Source organism: Trichechus manatus, unplaced genomic scaffold (assembly GCF_000243295.1).
Source record: "Trichechus manatus latirostris isolate Lorelei unplaced genomic scaffold, TriManLat1.0 scaffold00016, whole genome shotgun sequence".
Classification (NCBI taxonomy): Eukaryota; Metazoa; Chordata; class Mammalia; order Sirenia; family Trichechidae; genus Trichechus; species Trichechus manatus.
Window position 1 is genome coordinate 26,406,346 of NW_004443952.1, and position 17,672 is coordinate 26,424,017.

Below are 17,672 nucleotides of genomic sequence, written 5' to 3' on the forward strand. Positions count from 1 at the left end.
AGCCTTGTTCTTGAGGGGACTTAATGTAGTGCCAGAGTTCTTTTTGCTCCTGAGCTGACTAGGAGACGGTGGGAAATGACTGCCTTCCACACAGTGGCTGAATGAGAGTGACAATGTTGATGAAAGGGTCCCCAAGCCAGCCTCTTCACACAACCACCAGGTAGTTAAGAGACTGGCTAGGAGTGAGGGGTGTTGAGGCCGAACAAAGCAGTGGGGTAGGGTGGGGTAAAAGAGGGCCTGCTGAAGCCTTTTGAGGAGGAGCTGATTGCTATGGCAACACTGCTTCCCAGACTGTCTCTCAGAGAGGGCGGGCGTAGGGCCGGCTCTGTAAGGCTTCCTTTGGACTGGGGCAGCTTTTTTAGGATTGGGACGTTTGTAAGAGTGGGTGGGGCATGGAGAGAAAGGGCTTCAGTTTGCCCTGTTGAGGCGAGAGTTACCCAGTGTTTCTGCTTTGTGTAAACTGCAGGGATTCAGACGCCTGGGGCCATTCTCTGAAAATGGATGAGAGTGAATCACAGCCATTAGAATTATAGCTGAATAGGGCCAGAGTTGTAGAGACCATCTGTGGTCATCTTTTTACAAACCCCTTATTTTATAGATTTGGAAATTTAGGGCCAGAGAGACTGTGATTTTTCTAAGGTCTCACAGTGGAAAAGCAAGAGTGTCTTAGTTATCTAGTGCTGCTATAACAGACATACCACAAGTAGGTGGCTTTAACAAACAAATTTATTTGATCACAGTTTAGGCAGCTGGAAGTCAAAATTCAGGGCACCGGCTCTAGGGGAAAGCTTTGTCTGTCTGTCGGCTCTGGAGGAAGGTCCTTGTCTTTCTGAGCTTCTGCTCCTGGGCAATCTTCACCTGGCTTGGCATCTCCTTTCCCCCATCTCTGCTTTGCTGGCTTGTTTAATCTCTTTTATATCTCAAAAGAGACTGACTCAAAATACACCCTACACTAATCCTGCCTCATTAGCATAACGAAGACAACCCATTCTCAAATGGAATTATAACCACAGGCATAGAGGTTAGGATTTACAACACATATTTTTGGGGGACATAATTCAATCCATAACAAAGAGTTAGGGCCCAGGTCTCCCAATTGCCTGTTCACTTAGCCCAGGGCTCAGCTCGTTGTTTCTTTTAACCAGTGTTTATAGAACACCTATTATGTGCCAGGAACTGATACTGACTCTGGGAATACTGGCACGTATAAAACAGAGAGTTGCCGCTCTCAGGGAGCTCCCATTCTAATAGGGTGTGTGTGTGTGTGTGTGTGTGTGTGTGTGTGTGTGTAAAAATAAAGCAGGGTAAGTGCTTAGGGGGGTCTAGGTAATGCCCCTTGATTGTACCAGGCTGCTTTCCCAGGGCATACTGAGGCCTGGAATGTCTTTGATTCTTCCCCCGAAGATAACTAAGGCCTGGGCCTATGCTAAACCAAACCAAACCAAACCCATTTCCTTCGAGTCGATTCCAACTCATAGCAACCCTATAGGAAAGAGTAGAACTACCCCATAGGGTTTCCAAGGAGCCACTAGTGGATTCGAACTGTTGACCCTTTGGTTAGCAGCCAAGCTCTTACTGTTACTATGCTAGTAGCAGTAAAATAGAACAGGGTGGGGTTACCATGGGATTATTTCTTTCTTACAATGTTCTGTGTCTCTACCTGTCTTCCCAGTAAGGTTTTACTAAGTCAAGTAAGCTCTTACATTGGTACCCTGCAATTTTGTTCAGGGTGTTGAAAATTTTCTTAATCCTTTTTTTAGCATTAGGGAACCAGCAAGAAAGTCTGTCTAAGGCAACTGGGATTTTTTCAGGTTTTTTTCCCTGGTTTGAGAGATGAGGAGAAGGGAACCTAGAAGAACTGCTTCTTGCTTCTCCCCCTAGGTCTAGGACACAAGGAGGAAGTGAGGGGAGGAGAGCCTCTTCCTGTCTAGTGACAACCTTCAGGACCCATAGGTCTCACAGCACAAGCAAGGCAAAAACAAGGACCTTGGGTCTTCTGTGGTCTCTGAGCTATGAAAGAATGGACTCTGCCCTTCTGAAGGGACAGCCAGGGAGACTGCCCTGGCTGACACCAATTCTCCAAGTACTCCACTTGAGTCTTCCCTCTTTTGGCTCTGGTGTTTGCCTTCTGCTTCAGTGGAAATCTGGGAGAAAAAGCCTTCTAACTTTCAAACTAACTGACTTGCCAGCAGATGCAGAGGGCAAGGGAGAAGGGATATCTATTTTCTTAGGTTGCCCCTAGAGCAGCCCCTCTAAAGAGTGTCTTTGAATGCCCAGCCATTGCAAAGATTTTCATACTGGTCATTTAAAAAACAGGAGGACAAGGGTTAGGGATTCTGGTTCTGCTGCCGCTTAATTTGGCTGGGTCTGGGCTGGGCCTGGGGCCCAGTGACTAAGGGGGAATGTGGGGAGTTTCGAGGGAGCTGTGAGTCGTGGGGGTGAGCACCATCACAAGAGTTGGGCACATTTTCCCCACTCTGGGCAGAAGCCCTCTTTTCCTTTTTCCCGTTGGTACCCTGCTTCATTGAACAGGCGTCTGTGAGTAGAAAGAGTGCTAGCAGAAGGGATGCTGCAGGCTGATATCAGAATGGAGTTCAGAGACACAGAGAATGATGCCTGAATTCCTGAATTAAAATGTATCCCTATCTCAGGAGTCCTTGGTGCCCCTTTAACAAAGGCAAAAGAACATCAATGTGGAGTAAGAGAAGTAGAATGCCATTTCTCAGCATATAAGAAGATAGGGTCAGATCTTTTTCATCTATCTCGGCATGAAAGGAAGTCTCCTGGGCTCCAACAGTCCTCTGGTCCTTGGAGCTGTGGTTTGGAGGGTGGGAAAAGATGAATGGGACTGGGGGGTATTCGAGGTCTGGTGTAGAAAGGACGGCTGACTTTGGGGGCTGTTGACTGTGTCTATGAAAGCCCTGAGGCTTCCTATTAATCAGTTCTGGAAGAGGAGGGGGGGTGGTGAGAAGTGGCTGGGCTGAGAGCTGCTTTGGATTACAGCAGATGAGGGGTTAAGGACATGGGCGGGCGACACCGAGTAGACCTGCCCCCTCGTGGACCAATGAGCGTGCGTGTCTTGGAGAGGGCGTTCCTCACCCTTGAGATCGCCGGGGGGCTGGCCTCCTATGGGCCAATGAGCTTGGTCCCTTCCAGGGAGGGCGTGGCCTGAGGGAGGGGCGTGGCTGCCGCGGCGAGGGTGGCGGGGCGGGCGGCCCCATCAGCTGGTAGGAAATGGCCTGTGAGTCAGAGGGGCAGCGGAGTCGGCGGCGCAGAGCCGGGCCGGCCCTGGGGAGGGACCGTCGTGGGGAGGGGCGCGGCAGCGGCTGGGGGGCTGCGGGCGCCGGGGCCCGCTAGTGTTGCACACGAAGCTGAGCAGAGAAGAGCCTGGCAGTGCAAGGCTCAGCCGGAGCCACCCTTTGTCTGGGTTGGGGGCCCGTGGCGGGGAGAACCGGGGATCTGAGGGGAGGGACTGGGACAGGACTGAAGGGCCCGGAGCAGCGGCCGCCGCGGCGGAGCCAATTTGGGAGCGGGGTGAGTGTGTGCTACGGCAAAAGAGCAAATCTCCGAAGCCCCAGTAGGGAATGGGGCCTGTCTCAGGCTATGGGGAGGACGGGGTGAGAAAGGACCTGGGAGGCTGAGTACAGGGTGGGGGATCGTTCAGAGCCAGGAATACAGGAGCCAGAATGAGTCAGCCGGGATCAGTTTGGAGGAGTTGCTGAGATCTGTTCCCTCTCCACTGAGGGTGGGGGCACTAGGCCAGGGGCCAAGGGGTTGGTGAGAGAGCAGAGGTTAACCCTCCTACCAGGTTAACCCTCCTACAGACGGTGGTGCTCCGTGGGAACAGCCCCTCTAGCTTGTGTGGATGTGTGTGTCAGGACAAAATGTACAGCAGCTGGAAGCAGTTCTGTCTGAACAGGATGAGGGTGGAAAGTATATGCATAGGAATTCTTCCTGTCACCCTCCTTAATCAAGGTAGAAATAGGTGTCTTTAATACTGAAGGGAAGGGGATAATGAGCCTGGAGCTAGTACCTATACCAACACCCACACCCACCCCACCTTCCAGGCCTAGCAGGTGTCTGAGGGTACGGACCCCATGGTATTCTGGGACTTGTTGTTTTTTCTGGCCTTGCTCCCTTGGCATGTTGGGAGGTGTAGTCCTCGCCAGACATAGCCTGGCACAGCGGCTGCCCACCCCCCCGCACAGAGGGTGAGGTTCCGCCTACCCCGCCCCCCACCCCACCCCCGCCGCCGCAGTCCTGCCCCATGAGTCAGCTTGAAGCCATGGTCTACAGCCTGACTGGCTGGGTGGCAGCGGAATGAACTTTAGAGCTTCTCCTTGAAGGGGCGGGAACTGAGAAGGCTCTGGGGTAATGAGCAGGTGCCAGGCGTGCTGGGGTCAAGTAGTGCATCATGTCATCACCTGGCTTCCCCATGGCAAGAACTCAGGAGGCCAACTGGGATGACCTGGAGGTGAGGGTGTTGAGGAAAAGGCCCTTCCTGAATGTGAATGGTTTGGGTAGAGAAAAGGAGGGGTTGAGGTGAGTGCAGGTTGTACTCTCTGACAATGTTGCCATTGGTGTTTTCTGTCCTTTCCAGTTACTCTACCCACCGCAGGGAATCTGAACCCAGAATTTTTTAGGGGATCCCAGTTCTAATGAGAACTCGGTGAAGTTAAATGGTGTGGGTACAATGATGGGAACTTGGTGTGGAAGAGCTTTTCAGTCCCTGGGTGCAAATCTCCCCTTCCTCCCTGCCTGCCCCCACCTCTGTTGTTGCTGATTCTCCCTACACAATTAAACCCACTGCTTCTCTCATCCGGGGAGTCTCTCTGCCCTGTCAGGACTACTGCCCTGATCTCTGGGGCTTACATTCCACTTTTTTGAGCCCTGTTATGTGCCTACCTCTGTGCTTGGAGTTAAGTGGAGAAATGGGGCACAGACCTATCCTTAGAAACCCTATGGCCAGACTAGGAGATGCCTTATCCACAAAAGCAAGCAGAACTGTCACTGGGTTACAGGAAGTGGTGACACTGAGGTCTCAGAGGAGGGAGAGATGTCTATGGTCTGGGGTGACCAGAGCAGGCTTTCTGGAGGGATGGCGTTTGGCTAACCCAGGAGGGAGGGTAGAGTCTTGGGTAAGGCACATAGGGGGCATTCCTTGAAAGGGAAAAGGCATTGTGGATGGCAAGTAGCTCACGCTACTGCCCAAAGGAGATGCCTAATGCTTGGGGGCAGTATTTCTACCCGTGGAGGAAGATGACCTTCAACTTGACATTACCCTCACCCAGTATGGGCTTCTGAGGGTGGACTAGTTAGTGAAGCCCATCTTGTGCCCTGACAAAAAAGCAGTGGTTAGGTGTTGGGTGTGTGAGCACTGGGGGAGGAGTGTGGAGAGGTGCTTCCAGCTGCCTTATCTCTAGTTTGCAGGGCCTGGGGGTGGGGCAGGCCCTGGAAATTGCCTTCTAGCAGTGCCTCCTCCCCAAAACATGTTTTTTGGTTGGATTTATTGCCTCCTGTTAAAGGGACAGACTGCTGTGGACAATTGGGAGTTCAAAGCTGAAGGGCCAGCTTTAAGCTGACCTGAGGTTTGTACCTCTGAGTTCTCATGGGGTTTGAGTGTCTGGGAGACCTCTGCCTTAGGGCTCTGGGGCGCCGCTTGTCCTTTTGGAGACAGACAGATGGGAACAAGTTGTGCAGCTCAGTGGCCCTGAGTAGGAGAACTGAATTTTTGCCTTGGCCATCTTTCAGTTGGACATGGTCTCCTGGATCTTGGGGTATCTCATCCCCTCTCCCACCCAGGGAAGGAGTCCCCATAATGGTTGCCCTGACAAGTGGTCATCTTGCCTCAACTTACTTCTCACATCCTTATTACTTTGCACCAAGTCTTGCCTCAGAGTTACTCCACAGGCAGCCCAGCTCTGCCATCTGGGTCCTGGATCCCAAGCCTGCCACATCTGTTTCTGAAGAGCATAGCTGAGAGGAGGATGTCCCCTGGTGTACTCTATTAGCCCACAGTTGGAGAGGGGCCTGACCAGAGCTCCCAGGGATCCTGACTTATGTCTTTTCTTCTCTCCTCAGGGCCCCACTGAGCCCAGGAGCTGCACGGAATGGTGGCAGTCACCTTGCCAGTGCAGCGGGCATGGACCAGACTGCAGGCTAGGGGAGCAGAGCTTCAGTCAGGAAGAGAGAACACACAGCTAGGCTTCAAGCCTCTTCACCGGGGTGAGTGCCAAGGAAAGGAATGGGTGATCAGGTCTAGTAGGAAACCCGAGCTAAAGATGTCACTCTCTCAGGAGTTTTGGGAGTGGCCTCTATATTCCATTAATCCTTTCGGGGATTCAGATACCTCCACTCACAGAAGCCCCTCAAGATTATCTCTTCAGGCCAGGGGTAGGTCTGGAACTCAGCTGGGAGGGAGATTTATTGATTCCCCTGACCACCTTTTCTTCTCTTTTCTTGCACAGATGTCCCCAGGCCCCCCAGCTCAACCCCAGCATAAAGGCTGTGTGGGGGGGCCCCCCTGACCCAAGGGGGGCTTCATGCGCCACGTGCAGGCGGAGCCGTCTCCATCCTCAGAGCCAGAGGCTGGCCCTTCACAGCCTCCAGCCAGGCAGGGGGCCCTCCAGGGTGGCCTGCTCATGGGCTACAGCCCAGCAGGGGGGGTGACATCCCCCGGGGTCTACCAGGTATCCATCTTTTCCCCTCCTGCTGGTGTCTCTGAGCCTCATAGGGCCCTGAAGCGGCCAGCCCCACCCACTGAGGGTCCCCGGGAGCTGAAGAGAGGCCCTGGGCTGGGGGCCAGAAAGGGACTACCTCCTGAAGAACCATCTACTGTGGGGCTATTGGGCCCTGAGGGACTGGGGCTGGGACTGGGTGTGGCCAGCCAGCATTTCTCCCATCGAGGCCTCTGTGTTGTGGAACAGGGAGGTAGCTCCACCTCACCTTGGACTTTAGAGGCCCAGAGCCCTCCCTGGCCCCCATCAAATACTTCCTGCAATACTTTGCACATCAGAGACTGGGCTTCCCCAGATCCAGGGGGACAGGGGTGCCTGGGGGAGTCCCCAGGGCCAGCCCCTCCGGGCCACCTGCACACACTTGACACTGATTTGCACAGTCTTGCACAAATAGGGGATAAGAGCCCAGTGACTGGGGTGGGCAATGGGAGCAGCCCCTGGCCTAGGGATTCCCCTGGCACTGCCAATGGGCACAGTCCCGAGCACACACCCCCTGGCCCTGGACCTCCAGGCCTCTGCCCCACCAAGCGAAGGCTGCTTCCTGCTGGAGAAGCTCCAGATGTCAACTCTGAGGATGAGGGGCCAGCCCCTCGGAGGCGCCGGGGAACCCTGGGCCACCCTCCTGCTGCCAACAGTTCTGATGCCAAAGCCACACCCTTCTGGAGCCACCTGCTGTCCAGGTCCAAGGAGCCTGTGCTGGTAAACCAGGTGGGGAGGTGGGGGGGTCTACTTTCAAGTGGGTATCTGATGGGGTGAAGGTGAAGGCCTGGGTGTATGTTCCTGTGAGAGCTTATAATGAGCCCCTGCCCTAAAACACACCTAGCCTCTACCCATCCTCACTTTCATCTCTATAGGAAACAACAGACTGCAGTCCTATGGGGCGGAGGCTGAAAGGTGCCCGTCGCGTGAAGCTGTAAGTGACGAGCTTCTCCCTCTGCCCTATCACTGAGAATGGGGGCAGAAGTCTGTAATCCTCTTTCTAACCCTGGAGTAGGGGACCCAGGGTAGGAGCCCTAAGTAGTAGAAAAGCGTTCAAGGACATAAGCAGGCATCCCAGAATATCTCAAGGCAACCTACTCTGTGTCCCCTCCCCTACCAGGAGTTCCCTTCGAAGCCTCCGGAAGGGACCAGGCCTGCTGAGCGCCCCCAGTGCCTCCCCCGTTCCTACCACCACCGTCAGCCGTACCCTGCTGGGCAACTTTGAGGTAGCTCCCCTTGGGCTCTGTGATTGGGGGGTCCTGGGGAGAGTGGGAGGGTGGACTGTGTCTTGGATGAGTAAGGAAGAGAACTGGGTTCCCTCTCATAATATGTTTCTTCCCCCTACCCAACCCCAGGAATCATTGCTTCGAGGACGCTTTCCACCATCTGGCCACATTGAGGGCTTCACGGCAGAGATTGGAGCTAGTGGGTCCTACTGCCCCCAGCATGTCACGCTGCCTGTCACTGTCACCTTCTTTGATGTTTCTGAGCAAAATGCCCCGGCCCCCTTCCTGGTATGACATGATCCCAACTCAAAGTCAGGTGGTCAGCAGAATGAGGGGCTGAGGGTAGAAGGCATTCCTTAGGTGTTCCTTATCTAGAAGAGTCAGGACCAGGTGGGGAGCTCTCTAGTGTGGAAAAAGGGGCAGGTCCCAGGGTGAGAGATTGTGGAGAGGGTGAACATTCAGGGCTCCCAGTCCCAACCTTGGCTGATGGCTCCATGGCCTTCCCAGGGCGTCGTGGACCTGAACCCCCTGGGGAGGAAGGGTTACAGCGTGCCCAAGGTGGGCACCATCCAAGTGGTGAGTTTGCTCTGAGGGAGTGGGAGGGGGGAGAGAGGAAAAGCCCCTAGGCCCTACCAACCTTGTGTGTCCTGTTCCCAGACCTTATTTAACCCCAACCAGACTGTGGTGAAGATGTTCCTTGTGACTTTTGACTTCTCTGACATGCCTGCTGCCCACATGACCTTCCTGCGCCATCGCCTCTTTCTGGTGCCTGTGGGTGAGGAGGGAAATGCTAGCCCCACCCGCCGCCTCCTCTGTTACTTGCTGCACCTCAGGTAAGGACAGAGCCCAGGAATAACTCGGGAAGCCTAGAATGGGGTCTCTCCTTGCTTCTCTACTGTCTGGATTCTTACCTTGATCACGCTGTCCTCCTCCAGGTTCCGGAGCTCCCGCTCAGGTCGCTTAAGTCTGCACGGAGACATCCGCCTGCTTTTTTCTCGCCGGAGCCTGGAGCTGGACACGGGGCTCCCTTATGAACTGCAGGCCATGACTGAGGCCCCTCACAATCCACGTTATTCACCTTTGCCCTGATTGCCAGTGCTCTGGACCCGTGTAGGCCAAGGACCTGCCCATCCTGTTTCATCCTGGACAGAGTAGACACGTGGAGCAGTGGCGAGAGACCCTTCAGGCTTAAATTAAAGCTCTCGCCATGCTCATGCCCGAATTGGTTATTTGGGTATTTAAAGCTTCTGATCCCTACCACGCCCTGCCCTACTCTGGGTACTCCTTGTGCCTGTCCCCTCTCTTGGGTTTCCCAAGCCAGCTTAGGTAGTGGGGAGGGACGGGACCAGAGCTACCCTGAGATTGTCCCAAGTTCCCAGGCAAGTCATGCCAGCATTGCCTCCCTATCCTGGGCAGGGGCCACTTATTACTTTATTTATTTTTAATTTATAATTTATTCAAATTGGATTGCCTTGGTGACCTCCCATACCTGATAATTGGCATTGCTCCTCCTTCTTTCCCACTCATCTATTTCTCCAACCTCAGGAGTTGAAGAGGCTGAAGTGGGGGCAGGGAGAGAACTGCTGTCTCTCAGCTGAGGGCAGAGGGGTTATCCCAGAGGGACTGAGTTACTACCAAAAACTCAGCTTCCCCTGTTCTTCCCTGTTCCCTTCACTTTTCTTACCCTCTGACCCATCTCTGAAAGCCAACTTACATGTCTGCGTGTGTGCACAAGCTTGCGTGTGCGTGTGGTATGTGTGTGTGAGAGTGTGCGTGCATGTGTGCACATATAGGGATTAACCACCCCTCACCTAGGGCTCCACACTCCAGCTGTCCCTCTCCTCCTGCCTGGGTCTCCTTGCTTTGGGGTCCTGACTGAGGAAGGTATCCAGGGGGCAGAGTCAGGGCTAAGGATGGGGGTGCCTCCTCTCACCTGACCAGACTCTGACCCACCTACCTCAGCTGGGGTAAGAGGTACCCCTCAAACTCAGTCATGTGGTTCCCAACTACCCCATTCCCCACACCAGACTCTGACCCAGCCTCAGGGCTGACTCCTGGGGCTGGACTGAGGGGAACAAGCATTTGCTGAAACTTGAAAAATAACAGGAAAAAAATTGTACCTGGTACTTTTTTTTAGGAAAAAAAAAGAATAAATTCTTGTTTGGAAACTTGAACTAAGCCCTACTTTTTCTGTTGGGGAGACAATGGGAAGGGGGATGAAGGGCCTAACTGGAGCTGGGACTCTGCCCTTTCTCTCAGAGAGGTGGTGTGAGATCTTGGGCTGGGCCCTGCTGTTTCTTGGGACCTGGTCTTGCTTTTTTCAGGTAATGAGTTAGGGTGGTGGGAAAGGGATGCAGTTGAGCCAGCCAGAGAAACTGAACTCTCTCAATGTGGATCTGGATTCTCCTACTAATTCTGTTAATGACTTTAGCCCCTCTGGGCTTCAGTGCCCTCATATGTAAAATGAGGGTGACTAGGCAGGCCTTTTCAAGCATGTACCAGAGCATCAGGGATGTGTGCAGAGTGACATGCTCCAGGCAAGGCTAAAGACTGAGGCTGTGTGCTGGACTCTGCATGCACGGGAACCAGGCCTGACAGACCCTGACTGGGAAGATGTAGAAAGGGCTGTGGTGCCTTGGAAAAGGAGAGGAGGGGAAAGTCTCGGCCCAGTCACCATGGCAACGGGAATGGGGTCAGTCCCCAGTGGGAAGGCTGGATACAACACAGCAGGACTACCAGAAAATGTTACTATGGGAACCATGGCAACGAGTCAGCGCCAGTCCCTTGGTCGCTATGGTGACAGATGGGGCAATCATGCTCAGGACGCTAAACTCCGTCTTGGGTGAGGGTAAATAACTCGGTGGGAGGTGTTTTTGGGCCACATGCCGACGGGAAATAGCCTCCATTTTGGCCACCGTGCCCAGGATCTTGGGCTTAAACAAGCTCCAGCCTGAGTCTCTCTCCTGAAGGTCTGCCTTTCCCGAGAAACAACTTGATGCGCGCACTGCTAAGCAGCTCTGGGGGGCGGAACGGGGAAGGAATAGCCCGAAGCACTTCCGGGGGGTGGGACTGCAGGAGGAAAGACTGGGCTTAGTGTTTCTAGAGGGACCGCTCTAGTCCGCGTCTCGTTAGTTCCGGAGGTGTCTGCGGCAGTGGGAAATGCTGGCGCGCGCGGCGCGGGGCACTGGGGGCATTTTACTGAGGGTGAGAGCAAGGCTGCCTGCTTCAGGGAGTCGAGTCAGAGATCACCTGGGTCTTCAGCTGGGGAAGAGCAGGATTCTGAGTCTGGGGAGACAACTGGGGTCAGAGGTCATGGTTTTCCTACATGAGTCCTGCTTCGAGGACCCTTGAGGGTCGTGGCTTGGGGATATGGTTCCTCGGCAGGCATCAAGAGAGGCGGGGTGCCCTGCCGACTGGGATCTCTGCTCACCCTTGTCTTCCCTTCAGGGCTTCCTGCGGGCCCCTGGCCGCGCTCCGCGCCGCGCCTCCTCCGGATTGCCCCGAAACACCGTGGTACTGTTTGTGCCGCAGCAGGAGGCCTGGGTGGTGGAGCGAATGGGCCGATTCCACCGGATCCTGGAGCCTGTGAGAGCCTTTTAGGAACCTGCACACCCCTATGATTCCCAGGCCAGACTTGGCAGGGCACAGACCATCATCCCCATGTTGCCGCCTTTTCCTGTTGACCTAGCATCCCAAAGGCTCCATTCCTGGGAATCTCCCTACCCATCCCCACTGCCCCACCTGTCCGCTTAGAGAATGCTCCTTTACTGGCTCCTATTCCTATGACTCTCCCCTCCAATGAGAGGCCCAGCTTCACATACCTATCCTTCTGTGCTTTCCTGCTGGTGATAACCCCAACTCTCTAAGATCTCTCTCTTGGCTGGGGCTACTGCAATTCTGGGTGTATCCCATATGATTCCCTACCCACACCAGGCCTAGCTTGGATCCCAACCCCATAGTCCCATCCCTCTGAGGACCCATGACTCCTCTTCCCAGGGTTTGAACATCCTCATCCCTGTGTTAGACCGGATCCGATATGTGCAGAGTCTCAAGGAGATTGTCATCAACGTGCCTGAGCAGTCAGCCGTGACTCTCGGTGAGGGGCTCGGGGTAACACGGGTGCTCTGAGACCATTAGGAGGTAGTTGCTGGAGATCCAAAGCTTGGGAGAAGGAGCTAGTTGGACCTGAGGACCTGACCTTCCCCCTTTCTCTGCTGCACCTGTAGACAATGTGACTCTGCAGATTGATGGAGTCCTTTACCTGCGCATCATGGATCCTTACAAGGTAGCTGCCCCTAGCTTTATTCTGCCTCCTCAGTTGCCCTCCTCACTAAAACCCTGCATCCAACCTTCTTATATTCCATGCCCCTTTCAGGCAAGCTATGGTGTGGAAGATCCTGAGTATGCTGTCACCCAGCTAGCTCAGACAACCATGAGATCGGAACTTGGCAAACTCTCCCTGGACAAAGTTTTCCGGGTAAGGGGACCTGAGCTAGATTAAGTGTTCAAAGACACATTCTTACACTCTCAGTCCTTCCTGGAGGTCATGATCAGTCTCGGGCCCTTCTCAGTTTAGGCCCCTGAGTGGTAGGTTAAGGCCATGGAGCTTATACCTCTCTTCTTCCAGGAGCGGGAGTCCCTGAATGCCAGCATTGTGGATGCCATCAACCAGGCTGCTGATTGCTGGGGCATCCGCTGCCTCCGTTATGAAATCAAGGACATCCATGTGCCGCCCCGAGTGAAAGAGTCCATGCAGATGCAGGTGGGGGCCAGGGAGGGATGGGGAAGAAGACCTAAGGGTTCTCCAGTCCTAGCGGGACCAGGACTCTCTTTCCTATTGTGATGGATATAGTTGTAAGTCTGTATAAGAGTTTCCCCTGGCTTCTTGTTGACGGGGTTGCTGGGGGCTTCCAGGTGGAGGCAGAGCGACGGAAACGGGCCACAGTTCTAGAATCTGAGGGAACCCGAGAGTCGGCCATCAACGTGGCAGAGGGGAAGAAGCAAGCCCAGATCCTGGCCTCCGAGGCAGAAAAGGCTGAGCAAATAAATCAGGCAGCAGGTCAGCAGAGTGTAGAGGCTAAGGGAGGACCAAGGCCTGGGTCTTTGAGGGTTGGTGCTGGGACAGAAACTTTGGGGTACCAAGTTCTGTCTCTTTTCTTCCAGGAGAGGCCAGTGCAGTTTTGGCCAAGGCCAAGGCTAAAGCTGAAGCTATTCGCATCCTGGCGGCAGCTCTGACACAACATGTGAGATACCCTTGGGTGGGGGTGGGAGACAGAATTGACAGTGAAAGGGGTTCCTTCATCCAGTCTTAGGGGAGTTCCTGCCTTTGTGAACTCCATTGACCCAGATGACATGTTTTTTTGTCTTGTGACCTACATACGCTCTCCCCAGGAACCTGGCCTTCCTCCTCCCCTTCACCCTCCCCAAGTCTGTGATTTCTGATTTTATCCCCATTGTGGCCACAGAATGGAGATGCAGCAGCCTCACTGACTGTGGCTGAGCAGTACGTCAGCGCGTTCTCCAAACTGGCCAAGGACTCCAATACCATCCTGCTGCCCTCCAATCCCGGTGATGTCACCAGTATGGTGGCCCAGGTTAGAGTGCCCTGAGGACCTGGCACAGAGCACCAATGCCAGAGACAGAGACACCACCATCACCACCCACACACCACAGAGGCCTTCAGAGTGCTCTGAGCCTTAGACCTCCCATTCATTCCCAGTAGAGAATGAATCTCTAAGAACAGGACACCCCACCTCATTCTGGAGATAGGGAAGATCTTGAGGCACCTTTTTGCAGACATCTGTACCAGCAATCTGAGGATCCCTCTGCTCTGAGAGATAGTTTCTAAGATTACTAGAACTGACTCCAGAACTTTTAAGACTGAGGCTTGACAGAGGGAGAAAGGAAAAACAAGTTCACTGGCCCCAATCCCACCTTCTTCCTTTTAGCCATTGGTGGGTTGGGCTCTGCTGTCTGCCAAGTGTCCTCATGGCTCTCTCTCTGTCCCTCTCAGGCCATGGGTGTTTATGGAGCCCTCACCAAAGCACCAGTGCCAGCAGCCCAGGACCTGGTTTCCAGTGGGAGCAGCAGAGATGTTCCGGGCACAGATACAAGTCTCGATGAGGAGCTTGATCGAGTCAAGCTGAGTTAGTGGAGCTGGGCTTGGCCAAGGAGGCTGGGGACCAGGAGGTGGCACTCCCAGACTTCAGCTTTGGCCTCCCTGCTGAGATTTTGGTTTTTATTTTTTATTTGAACTTGAATCATGTAATAAACTCGTCATGGCAAACCAGGAACTATCCTCTTTGATTGGGAAGTGAAGTTGGGAAAGTTACCAGCATTTCCCCTGGATGTCCATCCCACCCTCCGGCTCTGTCAGACATGGGAGCTGATACCTCCGTGAGCAAGAATAACCCTCACATAAAGTGAAACCATCTTGTCTTTAGGAGAAGCTGTAGGATAGGGTGGAAGGATCAAACCACGTATGACTGAACTGCCAGCTGGGGAGTGTAGTCCGGCTCCTGCGAGGGAGTATGGGGTGTGTACTAGAGGCAGGTGGTTGAGGAGATTTTAATGGGCGGGAAGACTGCCCTAGCAGGGTAGTACTTTGAATGCTCATAAGGTCTTCACGAACTGAGAAGTTTCCTATTCATTCATTCACTGAAAAACATTTAATGATGCCTACCATGTGCCAAGCTCAATGCTAGACACGGGGGTTAAAAAACAACTGGGACCCAGTGATCCTGCTTTCATGGAATACAAGGTCAGGTAGGGGAGACAGACAAGGAAAGTTCTGGCTAAGGGCACCTGGAAGGAAAAGCATGTCTGCATGTGGGCAGCAGGGTTGATGAATATCATTGAGCACAGGCTGGAAGAATTAACAGGCATTCATCAGGCTAGGCCCAGGGTATTAGAATATGCAAAGGCCTAGGGCTTGAGAGAAATCTACACATTCGAAGAGTTGTGATTGAAGGCTGGGTTGTGAGGTGGGGTGTGACTATATGTCAAAGGCCAAATCACAGGGAACTAGGGTCCTGCTGAAGGGTTTGGACTTCATCCTTAGGGTAGTGGGGAACCATGCAGGTCCCTGCTCCCATGAAGAATTTTAAGAAGATTAAGGTGGTCACATTTAGTGTTCTAGATGGAGCTCACCTGCTGCAATGTGGAGAAGGGATTTGAAGGAAAGAAGGGAAGCTAATGGCACAGAAAAAAGGCTCGCTCAGTGATTCTGGAGAGTGTGAGGAGGCTTGAACTGAGGTGAGGGGCCATGGGGATGGAAATGGAGGGATGATTCGACATATTTCTGAATTAGAATTTATTCACTTACCCATTCAACATTTATTAAACCCCAATTATACGCCAGACAACGAAGATATAGTAAGAAAACAAAATTTTTCCCCTCAGTAAGCTTACATTCTATTTCAAGGGGACAAATCACAGATAAACGTATAGTATTTCAGATGCTGATGAGTTATGCTGTGGAGGAAATTAAAGAAAGGAGATGGGGGAAAGGGCAGACTAATTTTAAGTACAAGATCCCAGGAAGCCTCCCTGATGTTATATTTGAGCCTATATATGAAGGAGGTGAGGGAGAGAGCTATTTAGATATCTGGGAGTAAAGCTGACAAGGGATTGCAAATGCAAAGGACCTGAGGCAGAGCATACCTGGCCAGCAACTGGAGGAGCAAACAAGATGCTGTAGATGGTGTAGTTAAGGAACCAAAGTGGCAGCTAGATGAATTAAAAAGGGAAGGGGAGACCTATGTGTAGACATGTAGGGCCACTGCAAGAATGTAGCCTTTTGCTGTGAGATGAGAAACCAGTGGTTTGTTTTGTTTTTACTTATAGTTTTATTGAGATGCCTGGTAAGCTGCTTCCAAAAGGTCACAGGCATGAAAACCCTATGGAGCACAGTTTTACTCTGCAACACATGGAGTCGCCATGAGTTGGAATTGATTCACCAGCAACTGGTTTTGTTTATTGAGATACATAATTCACATATCATATAATCCTCCCATTTAAAGTGTAAATTACATTGTTTTTAGTATATTCACAGAGTTATGTAAATATCACCACAATTTTAGAGCATATTCATCACTCCCCTAGCCCCCCAAAAAACCTGTATCCTAGCCCACAGCAATCACTAATCTACCTGCTATCTCTATAGATTTATGTATTCGTATGAACGGGATCATCCTATATGTGGCCTTTTATGATTGGCTTCTTTCATTTAGCATAATGCTTTCAGGGTTCATCCATGTTGTAGCATGTATCATACTTCATTCCTTTAGCTGAATAATACTCCACTGTATGGATGTACCACATCTTGTTTATCTATTTGTCAGCTGGGTTGTTTTCATCTTTTAGCTTTTATGAATAATGCTGCTATGAACATTCATTTACTAGTTTTTGTTTGGATGTATTTTCATTCCTGTTGGGTATATACCTAGGAATGGAATTACTGGGCCATATGGTAACTTTAGAGCCCCGGTGGCACAGTCGGTAAGAGCTCGGCTGCTAACCAAAAGGTCAGCAGTTCGAATCCACCAGCCGCTTCTTGAAAACCCTATGGGGCAGTTCTATCCTGTTCTATAGAGTCACTATGAGTTGGAATCAACTCGACAGCAACAGGTTTGGTTTTGGTTTATGGTAACTTTATGTTTAACCTTTTGAGGAACTTCCAGCCTGTATTCCAAAGCAACTGCACCATTTTACATTCCTACCAGTAGTGTGGAGCCCTGGTGGCACAGTGGTTAAGAGCTATGGCAAGAACTCTATGGGGCAGTTCTACTGTGGCCTATAGGGTTGCTATGAGTCGGAGTCAACTCGATGGCAACAGGTTTGGTTTTTTTTTTGGACTAGCAGTATATGAAGGTTCCGATTTCTTCATCCTTGCCAACACTTGTTATTATCTGTCTTTTTAAATTCTAACCATTCTAGTGGGTGAGAAATGGTATCTCCAACATTTTCCTTCTGGCTAATAATGTTGAGCATGTTTTCATGTGGCTATTGGGCATTTGTATATCTTCTTTGGAGAAATGTCTATTCAGATCCTTTGCTCATTTTTTAATTGGGTCATTTGTATTTTTATTATTCAGTTGTAAGACTCAGTGAGAGGTGTTTTTTTTTTCCAACCATTTTTTAACTTTTTATTAACAAATTTTAGACTTACAGAAAGTTGTAAAAATAGTATAGAGTTCCCTCATATCCCTTACCTCATTTATGTTAACACTATACATAACTATAGTGCATTTATCAAAACCACAAAATTAACATTGGTATGATACTATTTCTGAACCTTATTTTTTTCCCATACAAAAAATTATACATACATTGTTATGTGACTCTGATTGCTCTCCCCATACTGTGACAGCACATTCCTCCTTCCCACCCCTGATTCCCCACGTCCATTCAACCAGCTCCTAACCCTCCCTGCCTTCCTCTCTTACCTCTGGACAGAAGCTGCCCATTTAGTCTCTTGTATCTGCTTGAGCTAAGAGGCACACCCCTCACAAGTATCACTTAATGTCCCACAGTCCAGTCCAATCCTTGTCTGAAGAGTGGGCCTCGGAAATTGTTTTAGTTCTGGGCCGATAGAGAATCCAGGGGCCATGCTTTCCAGGGTTCCTCCAGTCTCAGACCATTAAGTCTGGTCTTCTTACTAGAATTTGAGTTCTGCACCCCACCTTTCTCCTGCTCCATCAGGGACTCTGTTGTGTTCCCTGTCAGGGCA

The 17,672-nt window shown here is 51.8% G+C and overlaps 2 protein-coding genes across 3 annotated transcripts; both read left to right on the top strand.

Annotated features, from left to right (window-relative positions):
* Positions 1 to 3,433: 3,433 nt before the first annotated feature.
* ATOSB (atos homolog B) lies at positions 3,434 to 9,631 on the top strand. Its single transcript, XM_004372299.2, has 9 exons — positions 3,434 to 3,534; positions 6,082 to 6,225; positions 6,468 to 7,436; positions 7,592 to 7,650; positions 7,837 to 7,942; positions 8,072 to 8,230; positions 8,450 to 8,518; positions 8,600 to 8,775; positions 8,878 to 9,631. The coding sequence occupies exons 3-9, from the start codon at positions 6,543 to 6,545 to the stop codon at positions 9,029 to 9,031; spliced, it is 1,617 nt and encodes a 538-aa protein (XP_004372356.1). The 5' UTR covers positions 3,434 to 3,534; positions 6,082 to 6,225; positions 6,468 to 6,542; the 3' UTR covers positions 9,032 to 9,631.
* A 1,366-nt stretch (positions 9,632 to 10,997) lies between these two features.
* Positions 10,998 to 14,251, top strand: STOML2 (stomatin like 2). 2 transcript variants are annotated; one of them, XM_004372300.2, is made up of 10 exons: positions 10,998 to 11,146; positions 11,390 to 11,527; positions 11,939 to 12,038; positions 12,169 to 12,227; positions 12,318 to 12,419; positions 12,570 to 12,704; positions 12,857 to 13,001; positions 13,106 to 13,185; positions 13,408 to 13,536; positions 13,956 to 14,232. In XM_004372300.2, the coding sequence occupies exons 1-10, from the start codon at positions 11,102 to 11,104 to the stop codon at positions 14,091 to 14,093; spliced, it is 1,071 nt and encodes a 356-aa protein (XP_004372357.1). In that variant the 5' UTR covers positions 10,998 to 11,101; the 3' UTR covers positions 14,094 to 14,232. The 2 variants fall into 2 exon arrangements, with proteins under 2 accessions (XP_004372357.1, XP_023583088.1); XM_023727320.1 differs by lacking the exon at positions 13,408 to 13,536 and having other exon boundaries at positions 11,096 to 11,146; positions 13,956 to 14,251.
* Positions 14,252 to 17,672: the final 3,421 nt, after the last annotated feature.